Source organism: Entelurus aequoreus, linkage group LG04 (genome assembly GCF_033978785.1).
Source record: "Entelurus aequoreus isolate RoL-2023_Sb linkage group LG04, RoL_Eaeq_v1.1, whole genome shotgun sequence".
Lineage (NCBI taxonomy): Eukaryota > Metazoa > Chordata > Actinopteri > Syngnathiformes > Syngnathidae > Entelurus > Entelurus aequoreus.
This window is the reverse complement of record NC_084734.1, coordinates 47,598,857-47,625,633: the sequence shown is the minus strand read 5'-3', so window position 1 is coordinate 47,625,633 and position 26,777 is coordinate 47,598,857. Positions and strand designations below refer to the sequence as shown.

Sequence of the window (26,777 nt, the reverse complement as noted above, 5' to 3'; positions counted from 1 at the left end):
GGGTGTCCACACCGACACTCACGAAAGCCAGGTCAGGGTTCGTGTCAGTGTTATGCCGAGCGGAGTGAAAGCTGGCTGGGCCCTTCGGGTTGTAGAGAAGGTTGAGCGAGTTGCGCTCTGCCCAGTCAGAAAGAGTTTCCCCGCTCGGTGAGGTGGTACTGTATCCCCACCGTGTATGCCGGCAGTTGAAATCACCAGCATATACACACGGTGGTTCAAGCACTGGCAGTGACACTGGCGTGAGTTGTGAGGGTGGTGGTTTGTAGACGTTGACAATTTTGATGTCGCCAACGTCCACTCGCAGCCACTCGATCTCGGAGTTGTCCGGTGATCGATCGGCGAGGGTCCAGCTCAGATCGTTGTGGACAAACGTGGCAAGGCCATGCTTCTTGCTCAGGATTGACCCAGCTAGCGTGAAGTTGGTGATCGCTAGCTTGTCCGCTGTTGGGCGGTGGGTTTCCTGAAGGAGGATGACCATGGCTTGGGTGGTGTGGGCCATGTGCTCGATGACGGATGTTTTGGCATCTGTGAGCCCTTCAACGTTCAGTTGCAGTATTCTTGGTTGGAGACCGGCAGCAGTGTTGCTACCAGATCTCCGCCCAGACTGCCCCTGGACGCCAGAACGGGAGGGTACCCGAGTTGAAAGTTTTTTGTTTCGCCGCGTTGCCATGGAGTAGAGCAGCGCGGTTACTTGCAGGGATCACGGCGTGAACATAAACTTTCTCGATCCTCAGTGTGGTGTAGCGTGCATGTTTGTGATTCACAAAATCATGGAACCATCTTTACATCCATCCATTTTTTTATTAATGTGCTGTCACTCACTAGCTTCTTTGGTCCCTTTGTGGGAAGGGTACTGATTTCGGTACTTTTAATAAGAACCGACTGAATTCTGTCGGTACTACCAAGTACCAATTCACATATAATCAAACGGAACCATATTTTGATACCTTTGTTGCATGTGACGTCAAACAATTGGCGAGCAGACAGGCGTATTCGTAGCAGAAATGTTGCAATTTTCCATGCCAACAAAGAAAGCACGCCTCATAGACAGTGTTCAAATTTGAGGCTCCACTTTTCAAAATGTGTTAGCGTAATGCTACTTCACGTGAGATATGCCATATACATGCTACTCATTACCTTAGCAATTTTACACAGCCATTTCAACACCTTAAAATGTGTTAATGAAAACTATAACTAAGACGCACGTTACAATCAAACAGCTGCTGTGTAATAAGTACTTTACTATACTAACAGTATAAACACTATGTAGGATTCAACAAAAGACACAACTTAAACTTAAAGGCCTACTGAAACCCACTACTACCGACCACGCAGTCGGATAGTTTATATATCAATGATGAAATCTTAACATTCAATCAATCAATCAATCAATGTTTATTTATATAGCCCTAAATCACAAGTGTCTCAAAGGGCTGTACAAGCCACAACGACATCCTCGGTAATGAGCCCACATACGGGCAAGGAAAACTCACCCCAGTGGGACGTCAATGTGAATGACTATGAGAAACCTTGGAGAGGACCGCATATGTGGGTAACCCCCCCCCCCCCCTCTAGGGGAGACCGAAAGCAATGGATGTCGAGTGGGTCTGACATAATATCGTGAAAGTCCAACACATCAGCGAAAGTCCAGTCCATAGTGGGGCCAGCAGGAACCATCCCGAGTGGAGACGGGTCAGCAGCGTAGAGATGTCCCCATCTGATGGACAGGCTAGCGGTCCACCCCGGGTTTGGAGCAGAGTAGAAAAGAAAAGAAAAGAAACGGCAGATCAACTGGTCTAAAAAGGGAGTCTATTTAAAGGCTAGAGTATACAAATGAGTTTTAAGATGAGACTTAAATGCTTCTACTGAGGTAGCATCTCTAACTTTTACCGGGAGGGCATTCCATAGTATTGGAGCCCGAATAGAAAACGCTCTATAGCCCGCAGACTTTTTTTGGGCTCTGGGAATCACTAATAAGCCGGAGTTCTTTGAACGCAGATTTCTTGCCGGGACATATGGTACAATACAATCGTCAAGATAGGCAGGAGCTTGACCGTGTAGTATTTTATACGTAAGTAGTAAAACCTTAAAGTCGCATCTTAGGTGCACAGGAAGCCAGTGCAGGTGAGCCAGTATAGGCGTAATATGATCAAACTTTCTTGGTTTTGTCAAAAGTCTAGCAGCCGCATTTTGTACCATCTGTAATCTTTTAATGCTAGACATAGGGAGGCCCGAAAACAAAACGTTACAGTAATCGAGACGCGATGTAACGAACGCATGGATAATGATCTCAGCATCGCTTGTGGACAAAATGGAACATTGAAACACATGCCAATACGGCGGCCGGGTTAACTTATAAAGTGCAATTTTAAAATTCCTGCCACACTTCCGGTTGAAAATCTCCTTTGGATATGATTTATGCGCGTGACGTCATAAAATGCACGGAAGTGTTTGGGCCCTATTGGACACAATACACAAAGCTCTGTTTTCTTCGACAAAATTCCACAGTATTCTGGACATCTGTGTTGATTAATCTTTTGCAATTTGTTTAATGAACAATGGAGGCTGCAAAGAAGAACGTTGTAGGTGGGATCGATCGGTGTCTTAGCGGCTAAGTACAATACTTACAGCAACACAACAAGGACTACTTACCCTGATAGAAGACGCCTAGCTGATGCTTGCCGCCAAACCCGCGGATGAAGTCCTTCGTCGCGCCGTTGATCGCTGGAACACAGGTGAGCACGGCTGTTGATGGGAAGATGAGGCTGGCTGGCGTAGGTGGAGCGCTAATGTTTTATTATAGTTCTGTGAGTTCCGGCTGCTAAGTTGCTAAATTAGCCTTAGCGTCGTTAGCAACAGCATTGTTAAGCCTTACCAGGCTGAGAATTTTTAACCGTGTAGTTACATGTACATGGTTTAATAGTATTTTTGCTCTTCTGTCTATCCTTCCAGTCAGGGGTTTATTTATTTTGTTTCTATCTTCATTTGAGAACGATGCTAGCACGTTAGCTCAGTAGCTAAGTGTGTCACCGATGTATTGTCTTGGAGATAAAAGTCACTTTAAATGTCCATTTCGCGTGCTCGACTCTCATTTTCAAGAGGATATAGTATCTGAGGTGGTTTAAAATACAAATCTGTGATCTACAATAGAAAAAGGAGAGAGTGTGGAATCCAATGAGCCAGCTTGTACCTAAGTTACGGTCAGAGCGAAAAAAGATACGTCCATCACTGCCTCTCAAGTCCTTCACTGTAACGTTCCTCATCGACGAATCTTTCATCCTCGCTCAAATTAATGGGGTAATCGTCACTTTCTCGGTCCGAATCTGTCTCGCGCCATTGTAAACAATGGGGAATTGTGAGGAATACTAGCTCCTGTGACGTCACGCTACTTCCGGTACAGGCAAGGCTTTTTTTTATCAGCGAGCAAAAAGTTGCGAACTTTATCGTCGATTTTCTCTACTAAATCCTTTCAGCAAAAATATGGCAATATCGCGAAATGATCAAGTATGACACATAGAATGGATCTGCTATTCCCGTTTAAATAAAAAAAAATCATTTCAGTAGGCCTTTAATGGCAAAGACTACTTCCTGACTATGCAACACACCTAGGACAAACTGAGTTGAATGGAAACTTGCAAATAATATCCATAAGTCTTAGAAATCAAGATATAACAACTGGACAGCACAATTTTCATTATCAGCTCACTGATAAATGTTAAAAAGGGATTTGTTATTAAACGAATTAACAACTATCACCGCATAAGCACACAAAATGACCGAAAATTGGTACGGTTGAGTACCGGTATTGATTCTCAGGTCTCTGGAATTGGTACCATACCGGTTTATATGCGAAATGTATTATTTTGCAGCCGTACTAAAAAAAAAACTATGCGGGATTCTTTATTTGGACACTTCATTCCAGAGAATGATGCATTGTATGATAATTAAAACGGTGTATGAAAAAAGGGAAAACTATTTTCTTTAAACACTAAATCATACGAAAAGTGGGGCATACAAAAACTGAGGTACCTCCGAGTACTTTTAGAAGTGTACTGATGGAAGTAATCTGACAACCTGACAGTGCACTGCATTTACACACTTAAAAGACGCATTCGAAGTGTGCAAGTGAAGACACAGCCATGACTTTCAGCAATTTGGAGTCGAGAATAGGATTTCCCAAAACTTACTTTCATGACATATGAATATCATGTTTGGAGTTCCATGCTGTTGTTGTTACAGTAAATACTTATTTGATGTTGACTTGCGCTTATGACGTTCCAGTTGAATGATAAATGTCTTAAGAAGAAGGTTGTTGTCGTTCTTCTAAGATTGTTGTTGTTGTTCTTGGTGTCAGAGGTGTTCCAGTTCCAAACAGGAGGCGTCGTATCAGTACTTTATTTGCTCAGAATGTCCCTGCCAGCCATCTGTTGGAGCAAGTATCGACCACATGCTGCTCATCTGCGCAGTTGACACCTTTTGTTGTCTTGGCACCCGAGTGTGCTTCACATCAGCCATTTGGTGTCCAAATACTTCTGCTTGTTTGTTTGCTTTCACTGGAACTGATCCAAACGGCCTTAACCTTATTTAGCTACTCCATGCAGTACATGGACACCACTAATTACAGGCATGTGAAATGTCCACAAAAACGAGGAAATCCGGGTTTTCAAACATACATTTTCAAATCAAAATATCACTTTGCAATTTTTAATGAAATATTGTAGCATGTAAGGACAGAAGTCTAAGGATGACTGTCAAAAGATGGAGATAATTGTTTTAATGACATTCAGACTTTTTCTTATCAGCAATGGACCAGTATCTATACATCCGTGGTTTCTCCATGAAACACACAACCGGAAATGTGTCCCGTGAAAACTTGTCAGATTGGAACTTTCTGACAATAATAAAAATTATGTGGTTGAATTATGTAAACAGACTACAATATCAACAAAATAGGATGTAAACAAAATGTGTTGAACGTTCACTTCAGCCGCAGGCACTCGTTGTCCCTCCTGCCTAAACGCCACACTAAATTGCATGACCGGGAGAAAATTGGGGGTGCCGAAAAAAGCTCGCTAATTAGCATAGTTAGCATCATTTAGCTAGCTTACTTGTTGTCGCCTGCGTTCACTCTCTGAGCCGCAATGTTGACAGGTTTCTACTTTGCTGCTAATCATACTTGGATGATTACAATCCGAACACCCTTTGTTCCGAACCAGATGTAGTTTCCGAACACCGTTTGTGCCGAACCAGTTATAGTTATAGAGCATTTATTAGTAGCCACCGAAAGGTATAATTTTGACGTGACGGATGTAAACAGAAGTCACAACACCGGAAGTATATTACCCAAGGGGGCGTGGCTATAGGATAGAGTTGCCTAATGAGAAACGTTTGCTGGGTTGTCTGCTTGCATGTTAAATAATTTAACATTACACTTTCAATGATAATAATGTCAGTAAAATATCTACTTGAAAAAAAAAATCTGTGGTACATTACATGGGACATGTAAATGTCAAAAAGACAGCCAAAACAGGTTAGTAGATGAGAATACATCAAAAGTAAAAGTGTAGAAATGCACCCAATTGCAGCAAATGTAGTCTTGATTTTCAAAATTTTCTTTCGGGGCTTTTGTGGCAGAGAAATTGTCCTCCCTTTTTTTTGTCAGTTTTTCTCCTTTTTTCCTCAAAGTGTGCTCACGTGCCTGTAATTAATAAACCTATTATTCATACTCAAAGACAATATTATTTTTGGAGACCTACTGGATGTGTACCTGTAATTAAATAGCGATATCATCGTCATTATTGTTGTAAAGTCTATCTTATCCCATCATCATGGTATTAATTTGTGACTCGTCCAATGTTCAGCTGTCACTAGGGCTGCAGGTCAGAAGTCCATCATGCTGCTAGGGCCAAAGACAAAGGGCAAAGTTCAGGGTGGCGTAGACAGTGGCGCCACTGGACCTGGCGAGGTCACTGGGTTTAAAAGAGTTGGCTTTTTTCCCAAGACTACTAGTGTTTAGAAAATTACTTTAAAAAAATAATTATAGTTCTTACTTTGCCAAAACATTGATTGAATTAGTAACGGAATTAGTCTTTAACGAATATATTTCATTACTAAGGAAAATTATTATTGCGTCACTTTAAAAAAATATAAAACTTGAAATGCCTGGCAAATAGCAAGGAGAAGAATTATTTGATACATTGCTGATTTTGCACATTTTTCCATTTACAAAGCATGTCATCTTTATCATAGATACTCTTCAACTGTGAGTGACATAATCTAAAACAAAAATCCAGAAAACCACATTATATGATTTGTAAGTCATTAATTAGCATTTTATTGCATGAAATAAGTTTTTGATCACCTAACAACCAGTAAGAATATTGGCTCTCACAGACCTGTTAGTGTTTCTTTAGAAAATCCTCCTGCTCTCCACTCATTACCTGTATTAACTGTGCTTGTTTGAAATTGTTACCTGTATAGGGACACCTGCCAACACTCTTAATAAAGCAAACTCAAACCTCTCCACAATGACCAAGACCATAGAGCTGTGTAAGGACATCAGATATACAGTACAATTGTAGGCATGCACAAGGCGGGCTACAGGACAATAGGCAAGTAGATTGGTGAGAAGGCAACAACTGTTGGCGCAATCATTAGAAAATGGAAGTAGTTCAAGATGATGGTCAATCTCACTCGGTCTGGCGCTCCATGCAAGATCTCCTCTTGTGGAGCATCAATAGCTATGTGCACATGGACACACTTAATCAGATTAAGAGCCTAACCGGAATAAAAATGCTTCATGTAAACATGCCTTTCGGAATAATTCGGGTTGGAATTATCCTTACTGCGCATGTCTTTGATGTAAGTTATACTTTGGTGGTAGAGGTGTGGGACTACATTTGATAGTCTTGGAATGAATCAATTGTCTTGCTGCTGTCTCCCCAAATTCAACATGTACAGAAGTAGCGTTGTATGCCTTTGAGTTTGTTGCTTTAAAACGAGAATAGCAAAAACAAAAGTATGGTCTGGAGTGTCATGCGTCGGTGTGACAATAAACGAAGAGATCCAGTTGTCGTCTTAACGAGCTGTTTTATTCACTAGATACTCCAAGAGCTAACTGCTAGCCTCAGACACATACACAGAACGTCGTAACATTCAGATGTGTGGCAATTTATACATATCCCAACATAAATGGCACAGAACAGCTCCATTTCACAAAAAGAAGTAAAACAAAAGTAGTGAACAGAAGAAAAAATTATAAATACCGTGATAACGTCGGACAAGCAGAAATGCACAAAGCCATGTTTGTTTACAGTGGAAGTTAACTGATTCTTAAGCACCTGCAGTGAGCGAACTTGTTTAAAAGATAGCGACGTAGCACAAACAATAACAGACCTTTCCGTTTGTTATGTTCTGTGCATGTCAAAGTAAAGTATTCCGATACAAGGTGTAATGCATGAAAATGCACGTTATAATCAGATAATTCTCAGGGTTCATGTGCACAGTAACATTCTAATCCGAATGATGATGAGATTAGATACATGTTGTCCATGTACACATGGCTAATGATCATGAGGACGGTGAGGGACCAGCCCAGAACTAAACGGCTGGACGTGGTCAACAACCAGAAGAGAGCTGGGACCGCAGTCTCGAAGAAAACAATCAGTAAGACACTACGCCGCCATGGATTCAAATCCTGCAGCGCCCGCAAGGTCCCCTTGCCCAAGACAGCGCATGTCAAGGCCTGTTTGAAGTTTGCCAATGACTATCTGGATGATCCAAAGGAGGAATGAGAGAAGGACATATGGTCGGATGAGACAAAAATAGAGCTTTTTGGTCTAAACTCCACGCACCGCGTTTGGAGGAAAAAGACAGATGAGCACAATCCCAAGAACACCATCTCAACCGTGAAGCACGGAAGTGGCAACATCATTCTTTGTGGATGCTTTTCTGCAAAGGGGACAGGACGATTGTGTCGTATTGAGGGGAGGATGGATGGGGCCATTTATCGCGAGATCTTGGCCAATAATCTCCTTCCCTCAGAGCATTGATGATGGGTCATAGATTGGTCTTCCAGCATGACAACGACCCAAAACACACGGGAAGGTGAACTAAGGAGTGGCTCCGTAAGAAGCATCTCAAGGTCCTAAAGTTGCCTAACCAGTCCCCAGACCTGAACCTAATTGAAAATATTTCCATATTGCCCCGCGACAGCCCCAAAACCTTAAGGATCTGGAAAAGTTCTGTATGGAGAAAAAGGGACTAATTCCCTGCTGCAGTGTGTGCAAAGCTGGTCAAGAACTACAGGAAACGTCTAATATCTGTAATTGCAATCATAGTTCAAGTTAAAAAGTTCAAGTTCCAATGATTGTCACACACACACTAGGTGTGGTGAAATTTGTCCTCTGCATTTGACCCATCCCCTTGTTCACCTGCTGGGAGGTGAGGGGAGCAGTGGGCAGCAGCGTTGGCCGCACCCGGGAATCATTTTTGGTGATTTAACCCCCAATTCCAACCCTTGATGCTGAGTGCCAAGCAGGGAGGTAATGGGTCCCATTTTTATAGTCTTTGGTATGACTCGGCCCGGGTTTGAACTCACAACCTACAGATCTCAGGGCGGACACTCTTACCATTAGGCCACTGTGTAGTGACCTAGTATAGGTCTTTGTACCAAATATTAATTTGTGTTTACCTGACATATCAAATACTTATGGCATGCAATAAAATGCTAATCTCTACAAGGAGAGATATAGGTTCTCAAGCATATTGGTGTATGTGTAAATAAAGCTGTAGTTATTCACAAATAGCCAAATGCAATTAGTGACCAGAGCATCGCATTGCTCTGTAGTCGAGAAGTCGGCACATCACCGCCATATATTTTCTAAAAGTTTGTTGCGCTGCGTCATTGTGCGTCAGAGAAGACTACGTTAACACGCAAGGGGCGGGGGTTGAGCCAAAGAGGATGCCCTGTGCTTTGCCCGTCAGGTGCAGAGAAGAGCGAAGGGCCATAACGAAGGCACATCAAAAGATACCGGTATGGCGTTATATACAGTTTTCTAAAATATACCAGTATAACTGTTATACCGGTATACCGTCCAGCCCTAAGTGACGTGATGTAAAGTTCCAAGATGAGCGCTAACTCCCAACCTTATGTCACTGCAGGTCTGGATGACAACCTGCAGCAGTACCTCCCATCCTTCAGGTGGCAGCAAGTGGACGGTGAGAAGCTGCTCAAGATGTCCCACCAAGAACTGCTGTCAGTGGGCGTGGCAAAGGTTGGACACCAGGAGCTGATGCTGGAAGCTGTGGATCTGCTGTGTGCACTGGTCAGCCATGTTGATGATAATGTTTGTGTCTCACAATTGCTATTGTTAACAAAATGTCAGCTAAGATAGGTAGCTTACAGAACCTATGTTACCATGGTGACCATGTGATGCAGACACATTCACTCAGGAGAAAGGTGCGCTGATACATTAGTAGTTTTTCTGTAAGACCAAACCGACGGTCAAGTGATGTACTGTAGCTGGAGCAGCGCGAGGCCCTGCCCACTTTTCACACACATTTCCTTTGCAAGTTGTCCATGTTGTGACACCTCAACCTCCTAACACTACCCTTAGTGTGGTCTCTGATCAGAACTACGGTGTGGAGTCGGACCACCTAAAGACTCTGGTGGGCAAGATGAGGTTGGCCTATCACAACCTGAGCAGCGCCGTGTCGCAGCGCCGGAAGAATCCCGCCTACCAAAGCAAAAGTGCCCATCAGCCATCTAACGAGTTCCTGAGCGCCGTGGTCGAGCTCATCGCCGCTGCCAAGAGTTTGCTGGCGTGGCTGGACAGGTGGGCGTGAATTAGGTTTGCGTTGTTTGGTTGATGTTCCTCATCATTGAACTTCTATACCTAATCATTGCACATTTCTTCTTATTCTGGTCTTTTTCCAACTATACATCTGATAATACACATATTTATTATAATAAAAATGACCAAAAAACATCATAAAAATAATTTAGGTAATAGGACTGTGCTGAGATTTTAATCCCCACTCATAATTGAAACATGATGGAATATACATACAAATAAATGAGTTACTTTGTTCTTCACAGAGGATGTGAATGACGTAACTTTCTGTAGACCATGTGACTTTTCAGGTATGGTAATGCTTTTGGCCCCAACACATACACTATATTGCCAAAAGTATTTGGCCACCTGCCTTTACTCACATATGAACTTCAAGTGCCATCCCATGGAATTGTCCAAAATGTTTTGGTATCCTGGAGCATTCAAATTTCTTTTCACTGGAACTAAGGGGCCAAGCCCAACTCTTGAAAAACAACCCCACACCATAATTCCTCCTCCACCAAATTTCACACTCAACACAATGCAGTCCGAAATGTAGCGTTCTCCTGGCAACCTCCAAACCCAGACTGGTCCATCAGATTGCCAGATGGAAAAGCGTGATTCATCAGTCCAGAGAACGCGTCTCCACTGCTCTAGAGTCCAGTGGCGACGTGCTTTACACCACTGCATCCCACGCTTTGTATTGGACTTGGTGATGTACGCCTTAGATGCAGCTGCTCAGTCATGGAAACCCTTTCCATGAAGCTCTCTACATACTGTACGTGGGCTAATTGGAAGGTCACATGAAGTTTTGAGCTCTGTAGCAACTGACTGTGCAGAAAGTCTTTGCACTATGCGCTTCAGCATCCGCTGTCAGTTTACGTGGCCTACCACTTGGTGGCTGACTTGCTGTTGTTCCCAAACTCTTCACTTTTCTTATAATAAAGTTGACTTTGGAATATTTAGGAACGAGGAAATTTCACGACTGGATTTGTTGCACAGGTAGCATCCTATGACAGTTCCACGCTGGAAATCAATGAGAGCGGCCCATTCTTTCACAAATGTTTGTAGAAACAGTCTCCATGCCTAAGTGCTTGATTTTATACACCGGGCCAAGTGATTAGGGCACCTGATTCTCATCATTTGGATTGGTGGCCAAATACTTTTGGCAATATAGTGTACCTTAAAAGTTAGGGAAAACCCAGGAACACCCCTTAAGTATCAATTTTTACTTTTTTATTCTTATTTTTTAAGAAAATAAGCAAAGTATTGTTATAATAATACATAATGTTGGCTATCAAGAATATACAAGCCCTTTTATTAAATCTAAAATATAAAAATGTATTGTTTTGGTGCATTTGCAAACAGCTAAAATTAAACGCAAATATAAACTCCTGCCAAAAGAATGTACAACAATTCTTCTCAACAGAAAAGGAGAAATATAACCTTAGTGAAAAATCTAAGTTAGAACATACTGAAAATAAGATATTCATATCATTAATAGGGAACTGCACTTTTTTTTTTAAATTTTGCCTATCGTTCACAATCATTATGAAAGACATGACGATGGATTGATTTTTTTTTAATGCATTTTTACTTGTAAATAATACTCTGCTTACAGCGGAGCTTTTGGGAGGTCCTCTATTTCGCCTTAAAATCCCTGGATGTTTATTATAGGCCATAAATCATGCCTCTCACCTGGATAGTAGAAGGCTGTAGACCTATTCTGACAAGTTGGTACACTTCGGCAACCGATTAGGACCCGGAAATGGCGAGAACGACACGAAAAGAGGCTTGGGTCCACCCCACTTTTCTTTGAGGTTTATGTCATTTTTCATCTAAATTGTACAGTAAGTGATATTTTATCATGTTTGTTGGCTCTCATAAAGTCTGCAGTAAGTAAAAATTAGTGATGTTGAGAAAAAAACCGAACGTTGTGATGCGTTTATAAAATTAATGCGTCGTGTATGCTTAAAATGATCAAAATATGTAAATATTAATTCTTATTATAAATGTCCCGGTTACTACATTACATACTGTATGTACTTACGTCATGTATATAAAACCTTAATGGAGGTGTTAGGATGTTTTTTTAAGGGCTTTGTAGGCAGAATAGAGCAGCTCCCATAGGCTCCATTGTAAGCTGATCAGTTGTCATGTCTTTCATAATGATTGTGAACGATAGGCAAAATTCCAAAAAAGTGAAGTTCCCCTTTAAGTGAATCATAACTGGCTTAACTATTTATGAAGAGAACTGTTGTATTTAGAATAATTGATTAAATAAGCTTTGCTTTTTCCTTCTCCTTTTCAGAACATATATGATGTATCATATTGAAACAGTATACATGTTTGAAATAAACTTCTATCAATCAGTAGTTGTAAGAAGTAACACAAAGGTTAGAGTGTCCGCCCTGAGAACGGTAGGTTGTGAGTTCAAACCCCGGCCGAGTCATACCAAAGACTATAAAAATGGGACCCATTTCCTCCCTGCTTGGCACTCAGCATCAAGGGTTGGAATTGGGGGTCAAATCACCAAAAAATATTCCCGGGCGCAGCCACAGCTGCTGCCCACTGCTCCCCTCACCTCCCAGGGGGTGATCAAGGGTGATGGGTCAAATGCAGAGAATAATTTCGCCACACCTAGTGTGTGTGTGACAATCATTGGTACTTTAACTTTAAATATATACTATTTATGAAGGATTTAAATCATACTTCATGGTTGAGTTTAATTTTAAGAAGAAGCGACAGACACAAATATTTTTCTAGTGTTTAAGATAATTAAATTAATCTTTGACATTGTATTTAATAAATACACCATCATATTAAAGTGCAAGACACTTTGCTTGAAAAAATGTATGTTATTGTTAATTTTACCCTGCATTTATACAAAACCCAAAACCAGTGAAGTTGGCCCGTTGTGTAAATCGTAAATAAAAACAGATCCAGTCGGACTCAATGTCCAACGCCTCCCTCGTAACATGTTCGAAGTTCTTCCGGAGGTGGGAATTGAAACTCTCTTTGACAGGAGACTCAGCCAGACGTTCCCAGCAGACCCTCATTATGCGTTTGGGCCCGCCAGGTCTGTCCGGCATCTTCCCCCACCATCGGAGCCGACTCACCACCATGTGGTGCTTGGTTGAAAGCTCCGCCCTTCTCTTCGTGTGTGTGTGTGTGTGTGTGTGTGTGTGTGTGTGTGTGTGTAACATGTATTTTATATATATATACATACGTATATAAAAGGCCCAGTACGATACTACAATAATATCGTACCATGACCTTAATACTTATATCGTACTAATATCGTATAGTGAGATTTTGATTTTGTTACATCCCAATATATATATACACAAAACCCAATACCAGTGAAGTTGGCACGTTTGTGTAAATCGTAAATAAAAACAGAATACAATGATTTTCAAATCTTTTTCAACCTATATTCAATTGAATGCACTGCAAAGACAAGATACTTAACGTTCGAACTGGTAAACTTTATTTTTTGCAAATATTAGTTCATTTGGAATTTGATGCCTGCAACATGTTTCAAAAAATCTGGCAAAGTGGCAAAAAGAAAGTTGAGGAATGCTCAACAAACACTTATTTGGAACATCCCACAGGTGAACAGGCTAATTGGGAACAGGTGGGTGCCACGATTGGGTATAACAGCAGCTTCCATGAAATGCTCAGTCATTCACAAACAAGGATGGGGCGAGGGTCACCACTTTGTCAACAAATGCGTGAGCAAATTGTCCAACAGATAAGAACAACATTTTTCAATGAGCTATTGCAAGGAATTTAGGGATTTCACCATCTACGGTCTGTAATATCATCAAAAGGTTCAGAGAATCTGGAGAAATCACTGCACGTAAGTGGCAATGCCCGTGACCTTCGATCTTTCAGGCGGTACTGCATCAAAAAGTGACATCAGTGATTAAAGGATATCACCACAAGGGCTCAGGGATACTTCAGAAAACTACTGTCAGTAACTAAAGTTGGTCGCTACATCTGTAAGTGCAAGTTTAAACTCTACTATGCAAAGCCAAAGCCATTAATCAACTGTTGAACAACTTAAACTGTACGTCAAGCATGATTGGGAAAGAATTACACCTGAAAAGCTTAAAAAATCGGTCTTCTCAGTTCCCAAACGTTTACTGAGTGTTGTTAAAAGGAAAGGCCAAGTAATACAGTGGTAAAAATGCCCCTGTGCCAACTTTTGTGCAATGTGTTGCTGCCATTAAATTCTAAATTAATGATTATTTAAAAAAAAAAAAAATTTAAGTTTCTCAGTTCGAACATTAAGTATTTTGTCTTTGCAGTCTATTCAATTGAATATAAGTTGAAAAGGATTTGCAAATCATTGTATTCTGTTTTTATTTACGATTTACACAACGTGCCAACTTCACTGGTTTTGGGTTTTGTACATTTAATTCCTGAGTACGCAAATGGCACTGAGTCATTGGAATGGCCCACATACATCACTGGTTTAATCAGCCATTCCGATAACAGCTGCAACACTTTTATTTCTGCTATTTAGTCCAAGCTGTTGGACACCTACCGTGTCGTTAACACACGTGTCTGTGTGTCTTCCATGTTTATAGCTGCTTGTTCCAGCTTGAAGAACATTCCAGATGTTCCCCTCAAACAGCTGACACGTGTCACTAGAAACAACCTTTGGTAGTAGAATGGAGTCTTTTGTTTGAATTGTTGGTACACGCCTCAGCTGATCAAGTAAAACATCTCTGTTTTTACTATGTATGGTTTTTTTTTAATTGTAATAATAAATATAACACTGATTTGCTTTGTCAACTAAAACACCAAGCTTAGATATTTTGTTTGGATAGTTTAGCTAGCAAGTACCTACAGTATATTGGATTACATTTAGTATCTTTCATGTGCAATATGAATCAGTCTCACCCTTTCAATTTTATGATATGAAAAAATAGACATGAGTTTTAAAGGGTTTTTCATTCAGCAGAAATATGTAATTTTGTCAAACAGAAATATTTGAAGACTGTTCATACATCTTAGGGCAGGGGTCGGCAACCCGCGGTCCGGAGCCGCAAGCGGCTCTTTGACCACTCTGATGCGGCTCAGCTGCATACTTGCCGACCCTCCCGGTTTTCCCAGTATACCCCCGATTTTCCCAAGAGACTGCCTCTCCTAGAAATCTCCCAGGGCAAATATTATCCTATTTTCACTCTAATTACTTAATCAAGGGCGTGCCCTAATGGCACTGCATTAATTGTCCTCTATAGCATTCACAAACAGCGTGCCAGCCCGGCCACATGTTATATGTTGCTTTTACTTGCACACATAGTAGTGTTGTGTCGTTCGCGAACGATTCGTTCGAAAGAACGAATCTTTTGAGTGAACGTACTGAACCGAATCACTTCATGAACTGATTCGTTCCTTTCTCAGTTCAGTTGAGCTCCGCCGCGACCATGCCGGTATGAGTGGAACTGGCGCATTCTGTGACTCACTGAACCCTCGACGTCGGCGAACGATGCAGCCAATGAGAGGCTGGGGGGAGGGACTGAGCGAACGATTCGTTCACCGCGGATTAACGACATGAATCACTCAGTGAACGACAACGCTCTCGCTCTCTGCTCTGCTTGCCCCAATGCCACGAGTGATTCTCCCCCCGTCGCGGGGATATGTTTCATGCCATTGGCATCCGTTCTCCATTCATTCTCCAAGCTAACGGCTAATGTTGACTCAAGCCACATGAAAACAAACACACGTCCCCATTATCTCAACACATAAAGTTAAAGAAAATCTGTGCAGGCTGAGCAGCAGCGACGCGAGGGGGAGGGGCGGAGGGTAACGTGTAGGGCAGGCTGTTTTGAGAAGATTTAAAATAAAAATAATAACTAATGTATGTACACATACATAGGCTATTATTTACACAGTTATTGTAACAAAAATAAATTTCTCCTTGGGGATCAATTCTGATTCATATTATTATTATTATTATTATCCATTCTACTGCAACTGTTGTTGTTGTTGTTGTTTAGTAGCTATCATCATCATTATAATAATGCTGATTTGCAATTAAACTGTACTGCTGCTGCAGAAGTGATTCGGTACACGTACTGAACTGGCCACCGTGTGGCGTTGTCAGTCACTGATTCTAGTGATCCGTACTGTCAAAAGAACTGCAGAAGAGATTCGGTACACGTACTGAACTGGCCACCGTGTGGCGTTGTCAGTCACTGATTCTAGTGATCCGTACTGTACGAATTTTTTGAACGAATCAAATTAAGGAACTGATTCTAGTGATTCAGTACAGTCAAAATAACTGCCGATCCCATCACTACGACACAGAAAGGCATACTTACTTAACAGCCACACAGCTTACACTGACGGTAGCCGTACAAAAACAACTTTAACACTGTTACGTTACAAATATGCGCCACACTGTGAACCCACACCAAAAAAGAATGACAAACACATTTCTGGAGAACATCCGCACCGTAACACAACATAAACACAACACAACAAATACCCAGAATCCCATGCAGCCCTAACTCTTCCGGTCTACATTATACACCCCCGCTACCACCAAACCCCCCCCACACATCAACCCCCCCCCCCCTCCGTGCGTAGGTTGAGCGGAAGAGTTAGGGCTGCATGGGATTCTGGGTATTTGTTGTGTTGTGTTTATGTTGTGTTACAGTGCAGATGTTCTCCAGAAATGTGTTTGTCATTCTTTTTTGGTGTGGGTTCAAAGTGTGGCGCATATTTGTAACGTAACAGTGTTAAAGTTGTTTTTGTACGGCTACCGTCAGTGTAAGCTGTGTGGCTGTTGAACAAGTATGCCTTACAGTCACTTACGTGAGCAAGCAAAAGCTGCATTCAACATGTGGCCAAGCAGGTACGCTGTTTGGGCAGTGCCAGCACGTCCTGAAATTTGGGAGTCTCCCGGAAAATTGAGAGGTTTGGCAAGAAAGACGCTATCAAGCGCCATTCAATTAAAAGTCGCGGGCCGCACTAACACTAAATTTCCATATTAAGATGCGTGCCGGTGCGTGTGTCAGAGATCCCTGGTTAACATAGCGCAAAGCAATTTAAGCTTTGTATGCGGTGTTTTTCATTTTAAATTTTCACAAATTTTTTGTGGCTCCCATTGTTTTCTTTAATTTGTGAAACTTTCCAAAATGGCTCTTTGAGTGGTAAAGGTTGCCGACCCCTGTCTTAGGGTATCATAGCAACCCCTCGATAGCATTGAAATATGCCTCCTTGTGGCTAAATCACTGTTTTGTAATATTTCAGAGCAAGTCTGGCAGATTGGGAAATAAGATTAGCAACTATCAAACGTCTTTCATGCTATTAAAAACTTTTTTGGTTTTCACCCTTGAGAGCGCACATCATTAAGTAACTCTTACTGTGTCATTCTTGTTTTGTCTAACTTATTTTTTTCTTACTCATTGGTTTTGTTTGTAAGTTTAGTGCTCATTGTTTTTGTTTTTAACTCATTGCTTTTGTTTGTAAGTTTAACTTTCATTGTGTTGTTTTGGTTTGTAACTCATTGTTTTTGTTTGTAACGCTCATCATTTTTGTTATCTTATTGTTTTCAACTCATTGTTTTTGTTGCAACTCGTTGTTTTTGTTATTCAATTGTACCTCTCATTGGCTTTGTTTTTACCTCTCATTGATTTAGTTTGTAACGTTCATTGTTTTTACCTCTCATTGGTTTAGTTTGTAACGCTCATTGTTTTGAACTCTCATTGTTTTTGTTTGTAACTCTCATTGTTTGTAACTTTCATTGTTTTGTTTTTTTACCTCATTGTATTTGTTTGTACCTCCTTGTTTTCAACTCTCACTTTTTTTGTTTGTATCTCATTGTTTTTAACTTTCATTGTTTTAGTATGTAACACTCACTGTGTTTTGTTTGCAGAAGTTTAATGTCGAGCATCAGTGACTTCACGTCCACTAAGAGCACAATCATTCATTTGTGTCTGGAACTCACCTCCACCGTCCAGAAGGTTAGCGCTGGTGAACTGGAGCTACTTTCTGTTGTCACGTCGCTGCATGTCTGCATGTTTCTTGTCGGCGTCCAACAACACCGGAGGAAGTACATCATGTGTTACAATATAAACATGATTCTATGCTTAAATTGTGTGTCAGTGACATCACTGCACAAATATTTGTTTGGTCGTATTCCTTCTTTATTTCCACATTTGTATTTACTTTTAAGCCTCTTTTGTGTGTCTAATCTCAACACATGAGACATTTTAATCTTGTTCAAAGTCCACTAATACTCTTTATTTTCCCAGTTTGTGGCATGCTTTTTCAAAATAAAAGTATAACATAAGTGAAGGTTTTGTTACATGACAAAAAAATGTTCACATTAATTTCTTTGTGGCGGATTGCCACAAAGTATGTTTGTTTGCGCCTGCTCACAAACACATTATAATGGAACTGTCTGTGCAACTTGGCATTCCAACTCCGTACAGTAGACTGCATCAGAACTGTGCTTCTTAACACAAAACATACAGCAGACTTGTGCATGATAACGCATCACTATATCATCAATTTAGTATATATATATATGAGTAAAAATCAGCGCACAGAATACATGAATATGTATGAGCATCTACCACTGCACAAAATAAAACCAACACCTGTAAGTCAATAACTTATGTTCTGTTAAATTGATTTAAAAACAGGAGAGAAAGGCACAGATTTCCAATGAAAGAAGTAGTTTGACCTGTGCATCAATCCAATCCACTTTATTTATATAGCACATTTAAACAATAAGAATGTTTCCAAAGTGCTGCACAGCCATGTAAAAACAATATTAAAAACAATATTATGCTCCACCAATGACTGAATAAAAACAAAAAATACATATAAAAACAATATAAAAATAAATATGATTAAAAACGATTTTAAAGGGAAAAACCAATTAAAACAGTAAATATAAATCAAAATGTATGAAAAAAAACCCAAAAAAACAGAGGACAACAGAGGACAGAAGACCACACAACTCACGTAGTGTTAAAAGCCAAAGAATAAAAGTGGGTCTTAAGACGAGACTTAAAACACTCCACTGTGGAAGCAGTTTGAACATGGAGGGGCAGAGTGTTCCAGAGTTTAGGGCCAACCACAGAGAAGGCCCTGTCTCCCCTGGTTTTAAGTTTAGTCTTGGGCACCACGAACAGGAGGTGGCTCTCGGACCTCAGAGCGCGCACAGGAGTGTGAATTTGGATGAGGTCCGAGATATACTGAGGTGCCAGTCCATGTAAAGCTTTAAAAACAAACAGCAAGGTTTTAAAATCAATTCTAAAATGAACAGGGAGCCAGTGCAAACTCTCAAGAATTGGGGTTATATGCTCGCGTTTCCTGGCCCCTGTTAAAAGTCGTGCTGCCGCGTTCTGGACTAACTGCAACCGGGAGAGAGCTTTTTGGTTAATGCCAGCATAAAGTGCATTGCAGTAGTCCAGGCGACTTGAAATAAAAGCATGCACGACTTGTTCAAAAAGGTTAAAAGATAAAAACGGTTTTACCTTTGCTAAAAGACGAAGATGATAAAAACACGATTTTAAAACGCCATTGACTTGTTTGTCACGTTTAAAATTGCTGTTTATAGTGACGCCAAGGCTGGTGACTTTGGGACGCACATAATTTTGCAATGGTCCCAAGTCAGTGAGGGCCGGACCAAAAACTGAAATTTCCGTTTTTCCGTCATTCATTATTAAAAAATTCTGGGCTAACCAAGCCTTGACGTTGCATAGACAGTTGAGAAGGGGTGGCAGGGGGCCGTGGCCTTTTGAAATCGTCATATAGATTTGGCAGTCATCTGCATAAAAGTGATAGAACACTCCATGTGTCTTAAAAATCTCTCCAAGAGGGAGAATGTATAAGGAAAACAGGATGCATGTACAAAGAAATTTGTGTGCGCCGCCACCCCAAGAACCAAAGCCACAGATACATTGTGGAACTGTGGGAAACACTACTGATATAACATCTATGGAACTTGTTTGGTTTCACTTTCTTTGTTGTTGATTTACTGCATAGTAACGCCCTCGCTGTGTTTGTGTTTTGACTACACAGGATTGCACCGTTTTTGAAATGGAGGAGAAGATTCTGGAGGTGGTAAGTTGTTTTTTCCACCACACACAGACAGAGTAGTATACATAAACACGCAAACACACTCTTCCCTTTCCTGTCCCATGCCGATATTTGCTGCTGTTTATTCAGCTCTGGAACATTCACTTCCTGTCTTAGATCACACTTCCTGTTGGTCAGCCTTTTGTTCCCAGCATCCTCAATCGACTGAAGCTTCAGAACTTTTCAGTCGGCTTCAAACGACTCCTGCATTGTTTTTTAAATTCAAACTTGATTAACCTCAAGAGAAAACCTCACCAAAATAAAGTTACAAATAAGATGAAGGGTTGATATTTTATTTCCTGTCGCTGGGATTTCCTGCCTGTTGTCCCTCATTAATGACTTCCTACTGTGTTTCCATGTCTTTTTCTATGGACTGCTCCTTTCCTGTTTCTACAGAATGTACATTTTATTGTGAAGTGCTTTCAAGTAACAACAGTGTGACGTGTTGCACTTATTTGTGTTTCAGTCGCAGGCTCTTAATGGTCTCTGTGAGAAGACAGGCCAGGTGACCTCTGACCCCTCTAGGAGTGAGCTGGCATGTATGGAGGAGGTCCACATCTCCAACATCAAGTCTGGGGAGGGGCTGGTGAGCAGCCATCGTGGGGATGTTAGCAGCCTCTAGTGACCTGCCAGCACATTGCAAATGAGGTGTTGTGTCTTGTAGGGCATTTATATCAAGTCCACCTACGACGGCCTTCATGTCATCACAGGAACCATCGAGAATGTGAGTCTGTGTCTCCATCTTGGCGTTCACGACGTCCTCGTCTGACGATCAGCATGTGTCAGTCTCCTGCAGATAAAACCAAGAGGATTCACGCCGGGGACGAGGTGGTCCAGATCAATCAGCAGACAGTGGTAAGTCACTTGGACCACAAAATGGCGACTCCTGTTGGAGGTTAAAGCAATACTCTGTGCTGGGATTGGTCCAGGTGGGCTGGCAGCTGAAGAACCTGGCGGCTAAGTTCAGGGCGGAGTCAGGAAGTGTGGTTTTGTTGCTGAAGAAGAGGCCATCTGGAATGGCTGGTGGCTTTGCTCCCGCTCCACTCAGGAACCTATGCTGGAGACCCCGCCTTGTTCAGGTGCGCTGTAAATCTAATTAGTGTGTTCCAGAAATAGGAATGCAAACACATTTGAATATCAATACAAAGATTTTGATATATAATTTAGTGATTGATACCTGACATCAAAAAGAAAATGTTTAATATCTTGCAGGGGTGCCCAAAGTGGGGCCCTCCAAGTTGTTTAGCTTGGCCTGCCAAAGGTTGGCTTCCCAAATTTGTTACATATTCATACTGACCTCTTTCAAGCTCTGCAGACAATCATTGATAGCTCAACTACAACGTAACTAGTTACTATCTATCCATAGCCACCCCTACTATACGTAGATCATGCGCTGTGTGTAGGGCCCCGGGATCCCTAGGGGCCCTATTTTAAGTTAATAGATGCATGTAAAATGTCAATGAATGAATGACAGGGCGCTTTATATGAAATTTTACCTCAAACCTATCCAAGCACCTTCCTGTTCTGTCACTGATAACATGTAACAGCAAATTTCTCTCCACTCTATTACCATCCTCTGTGGTGTGCAGCATTAGTGCACTTGTCTTGCAAAGCAGACAAATTGGTTTCCATCCCTAGAGGAAATGGTGGCAAGAAGTTATGTTTGCAAATTTTTGTTATATATTTCAGATTTTTGTTCTAAAAATGTATTATTGAACAGTTTATTTCCCATGATATCATTTTAATCTGGAACATGCGTCAAATTAAATTTTAATTTAATTGAAATAGCATAAAAATGGTTCACACCCCAAAAAAAGTGTGAAAAAACGTGGCCAAACAGCTCAATTTTTGTTTCATCTGATCACAGAACTTTCCTCCAGAAGGTCTTATCTTTGTCCATGTGATGTCTGATGGAACAAAAATGTAGCTGTTTGGCCACAATACCCAGCAATATGTTTGGAGGAGAAAAGGTGAGGCCTTCAATCCCAGGAATACCATACCTACCGTCAAGCATGGTGGTGGTAATATTATGCTCTGGGCCTGTTTTGCTGCCAATGGAACTGGTGCTTCACAGAGAATAAATGGGGCAATGAAAAAGGAGGATTATATCCAAATTCTTCAGGACAACCTAAAATCATCAGCCCGGAGGTTGGGTCTTGGGCGCAGTTGGGTGTTCCAACAGGACAATGACCCCAAACACACGTCAAAAGTGGTAAAGGAATGGCTAAATCAGGCTAGAATTAAGGTTTTAGAATGGCCTTCCCAAAGTCCAGACTTAAACGTGTGGACAATGCTGAAGAAACAAGTCCATGTCAGAAAACTAATACATTTAGCTGAACTGCACCAATTTTGTCAAGAGGAGTGGTCAAAAATTCAACCAGAAGCTTGTGGATGGCTACCAAAAGTGCCTTATTGCAGTGAAACTTGCCAAAGGACATGTAACCAAATATTAACATTGCTGTATGTATACTTTTGACCCAGCAGATTTGGTCACATTTTCAGTAGACCCAAAATAAATTCATAAAAGAACCAAATTTCATGTATGTTTTTTGTGACTAACACGTATGTGCTCCAATCACCAAAAAAATAAGAGTTGTAGAAATTATTGGAAACTCAAGACAGCCATGACTTTATGTTCTATACAAGTGTATGTAAACTTTTGAACACGACTGTATATTTTCAATAATTGTATAATAGACACGCTTTTGATTACATTACTTTAGTTTCCACTGTGAAAAGATTGAACTAACATCATGTTACTAACTTACCAAGTGTTGTGTCCTGTCAGGCAGCAGCAGGTTTCTCCACACGTCCACAAACTTCTGACTTCTCTTCAAGCGATGGCCAGGTAGCCATCTTAGATCTGTACATTCCCTCTCCCCCCGCCGCTCCGTACTCAGCCCTGTGAGTATTTCAGGTATATTCCTCGTCTGCTGGCTCTTTTTTGCCCACAATGCATCTCTACTTTCTTCTTTAGAGAGCCGAGTCAGGGCGTGAAGATGAGGCCCAGGTCTCCCAACTCGTGTTTGGATGCAAAACTGCCTGTTAACAGTGGCAACGGGGGGGCAACCTGCGGCACTGCAGAAGTGAACCAGCCAACGGTCCGCCTCAGAGAGTGCACGCGTACACGCGGTGAGAGCGCTCACTGCTTCTCTTTGTACTGAACCCTTTGAGCTGATGTTTAAACATGAATCCTTGGGGGGCACATAGGTAAAACTCGACCTGTATCCATGCCGGTGGAGGTGCTCTCAGGTATATCTGACCTGTCTGGCCGCCATGGCGCTCCAGGAAGGAAAGGTAAACGCAGGCTATATTTAGTCATTGCATGTTATTAGAGTGTATTCAAGTTGTGATGCTGTGGTGCAGGACCCAAACTTCTCCACAAGTATCTCAGCAATGAGGGCATCAGCAACATCAGCGAGGAGGAGCAGTGCTTCCCCCTGCCGTACCGAGGGAACCCGGCGGTCCGCGGCGTGGATCACATCAGAGGCAGCCAGTGCTTCATCAGCGCTGACCTGCACAAAAGCGCCACCATCCCATACCAGGAAATGGCACCCAAGAAGAGCGCCACAGCCAACGCGGTGGATTCTCCTCCTGTTAGCAAACAGTCGCCGTCCATTCTTGGCGGCTGGCTGGCTCGTCTACGGCTGCTCAGCCACTGACTGACTGTTCAACGGCATGCTTTGAGTGACAGGTCATGAAGCTGCGAGGACCATCCGAACCACAACTCGTCTCGTTTATCACACAAGTGCTGTAAAGACACTTACAAATAAACTATTTAGTGTTAATGACACAAAATGTGAAAGCACTTTGTGTTTTTTAATTAATTTTAAATTGATGTACACAAATTACCAAGTAATGTGTTCACTGTCTTAACTTTAAAGTGTTGATTACTACTATTAAAAGTTTTGTTATTGATGTAAAACTGCTTGCTTGTCAGAATTATTACTGAACTTTTATAATTCAGTGTTTTAAATAAAGTTTTAGTGTTTTTAAATTGGTACTGTATTTTACATTGAGAGGGAAACGAACACTTAATACGTTTAGAAACTGGATCTGAGGTATTTCGACAAATTGGAATTGCAGCGGTGTGTTCATTTTAAACACTGGAGGGCGCCATTAAGTCAAATTTAGTGCCGAGGTTGACCAGTCGAAGATCGTGAAATATACACAAAAACATTCACTCACGTCAAATACCGCTTTACTGGAACAATCCATCCTACTTGCTTCTGAATTTAAAAGTTGAGCATTAATGACGTCTTTGAGATGTGTGCTGTTGAAAACTAAAAATAATACGTCTACTCGGTCTACTCAAAAGGATATTTAATCTCATGTTTTTCTTAGCAAGTGGTGCGCTGACTCTGACCTCGGAATTTCTACCAGAGTGAGACGTCTTTCCGCTTGCTCTTTGCAGTTAGTTATGGTTAAGACTGCACACACACACACACACACATACACACACACTCGGCTGTGCAAAGTGACTGAGCAGCCTGCCGCTTGGCCAAAAAGGTTGTGACCGAACCAGAACCAGAACAATTTTCTCTGCATTACCGACATTCTCTTTTTGTCTTCACAACTTTGTTAGTCTCGTGGCAGCCGTGATGTGAGGTAATTATGTCTTTTAACTTCTCTTTTCATCAACCTGTTAATTTACACTTTTAAACTATCATTTGAATATAATCTGTTAACATTCGATATTTGAATTCGCCTTTATGAAGACATTTTAGGAGCGAAAGTTGAACAACATGATTGTCGTGAGGCGTTCAAGGAACCTCGGTAGTCTTTCGGTGTCTAAAGGGGATGCTCATAATTTCGCCACAATTTAAATGTTTTCCATCTAATCTGTGATATTTTCTTAACCAATATAACTAACTGACATGCCTGTGTAATTAACAAGTGATCCAGTAATCGATTAATTACAATACATTCACTGTTAATGTTGTGTTTTATGTTAACAGTGTTAAAAACAGTGTTTAACACCACCTTTAACATGTTTAGACATCCATCCATTTTCTACCGCTTGTCCCTTTTGGGGTCGCGGGGGGTGCTGTAGCCTATCTCAGGTGCAATCTTAAATGTTTGAAAATTCCAACATCTTGTTTCCTTCCATTCTTATGAATTATTTTGCTACACAGTCACAGTTTCATTAGCTTTACATAATTCTGTCTTCTGTTTTGTACCATGTTTATAATGTCAATGTGCCCCTGAAGGGAGCACACTACACACACACACTCTCTCCAGTTTTAGTAATGTGATGTGTTTGTGTGTATAGAAGCTGAAGACCAACATGACAAAGAGCAGCTCTTCTTTGCCTGCATGGTCGTCCATATCCATCATGAGTTGAGGCTTTTAAATCTTTTCAAAAAGCTCGGTGAGAGGAAGTGATGTTTGCAGGACGCCAGCGGTGACAAAAGTCCACAGAGGGAAAGCTGGACGCATCTTTTTGACGTGATCTTCACAAAGACACCCATGTCGTCTGAAAACAACTCGCCGCCACTGACACCTTCCTCGCCGTGGAACCTCCCCGCCCTACCTCAGCATGCGGCCCCGCTCACTCCCTCGCCCAGCCCGCCCTCCGCCCTCTACAGTCAACTGTCCAATGGCAGCCACGTGGTGCAGAATCCCACCGTCTCAGCTTCCATCCATGGCGTCTCCTTTCTCCTCCAGATTGGACTCACAAGGGAGTCTGTGACCCTTGACCCCGCCGATCTCACATTGTTGGCCATCAAGGAGCTCGTCTGCTCCATCGTGGACCAGAAGGTAAAAAAAAGTGTGTGTGGGTGCATTGAGGATCAGGTTCTAAAACGGCTAATCAGCCGGTACTGAATCATGGCGATGCTGCCTTCAAGGACCCAGATAATTACACACACATTAGGATGGTCATGGGTCACCATTGTAACAGGCTCCGCCCAAAATTGCTCTGTCAATCAAACTTCCTCGCAGTGAAGCAGCAGGCAGACCACTTTGGTTCCAGGTCAACACTTTGTTGTCCTCTTTAAAGGGCGGGGCCACAACTGTGATTAACCGTTGTTCCATCTTATTTTTGGTTTCTCGGCTAGCTGGTGTTGTATTCAGTCACCTGTTAGCAATAGTAGGAGCATGAAAGTAAAGATAATATTTAGTTCACATAATTAGTTAACTTTAACATTTAAATTCTACTTCCTGTTTTGTCCTTATAACTCTGTGTGTGTGTGTGTGTGTGTGTGTGTGTGTGCGCGTGTTTGCGAGTGTGTGTGTTCACCGTATGTTCACCGTAACAAAAAAAAAAACAAGGAACAAAGGAGGAAAGAAGTGTGTTATTTTATCTGTTGTTGTAAATGACTTTTATTGTGAAGGCTCAGATGTAGTCCTGGTAAAGATAACAAAACATTATTGTATATAATAATATTAACATAATTACACATACTGTGCTGTTCATAATAAAAGGCTGTAGCCACGGTAACGTGAGGGCCCTCCACTCCGTTCCTCCCTGCTGGTTTCCATGGCGACTAAGGCCGGTTGAGAGGAGCATAAAAAGGTAGAAATGAAAATTCATTCCAAACGTCATCTTGTGTCAACTTTCCCCTTGTTGAAAGACAGAATCCCTAGAAATTGATGTCTACTTAACCTCTGACCCATGATGTTACAAACACAGGACAATTCCTTTGATTGCTCACCTTTAATTGCATTGCTTTCAGCTCTTGGAGTGGATTTGAGTGCTTGTTTTGTAGAAGTGGGGTCCTGCATGTGCGGGTCAGACCCAGCACGTTCAGGTTTTGTTGGTGCCACGCTGATCATCAGCTGGGAAAGAGGAAGTTAGTTTGCGCTGTCACATCTAAGCAGGAAGTGTGAGGT

General features: G+C 41.6%; 2 protein-coding genes across 3 annotated transcripts in view; both read left to right on the top strand.

The window, feature by feature from the left end:
* Nucleotides 1-23,862, top strand: part of LOC133648695 (connector enhancer of kinase suppressor of ras 3-like) — a 34,738-nt gene extending 10,876 nt beyond the window's left edge. The window contains exons 2-13 of one of the 2 annotated variants that reach the window (XM_062045025.1): nt 9,163-9,326; nt 9,634-9,836; nt 17,728-17,815; nt 19,887-19,928; nt 20,410-20,529; nt 20,608-20,667; nt 20,730-20,798; nt 20,873-21,022; nt 22,732-22,847; nt 22,921-23,075; nt 23,154-23,240; nt 23,310-23,862. In XM_062045025.1, the coding sequence (XP_061901009.1) occupies nt 9,163-9,326; nt 9,634-9,836; nt 17,728-17,815; nt 19,887-19,928; nt 20,410-20,529; nt 20,608-20,667; nt 20,730-20,798; nt 20,873-21,022; nt 22,732-22,847; nt 22,921-23,075; nt 23,154-23,240; nt 23,310-23,605 (1,550 nt within the window). In that variant the 3' untranslated portion in view covers nt 23,606-23,862. Of the gene's footprint in view, nt 1-9,162; nt 9,327-9,617; nt 9,837-17,727; nt 17,816-19,886; nt 19,929-20,409; nt 20,530-20,607; nt 20,668-20,729; nt 20,799-20,872; nt 21,023-22,731; nt 22,848-22,920; nt 23,076-23,153; nt 23,241-23,309 lie in introns of those variants that run through there. The other variant, XM_062045026.1, reaches the window with a different exon arrangement.
* A 532-nt stretch (nt 23,863-24,394) lies between these two features.
* Nucleotides 24,395-26,777, top strand: part of LOC133648692 (serine/threonine-protein kinase D3-like) — a 28,163-nt gene continuing 25,780 nt past the window's right edge. The window contains exons 1-2 of the mRNA XM_062045023.1: nt 24,395-24,551; nt 25,216-25,703. Of these exons, the coding sequence (XP_061901007.1) occupies nt 25,413-25,703 (291 nt within the window). The 5' untranslated portion in view covers nt 24,395-24,551; nt 25,216-25,412. The remainder of the gene's footprint in view (nt 24,552-25,215; nt 25,704-26,777) is intronic.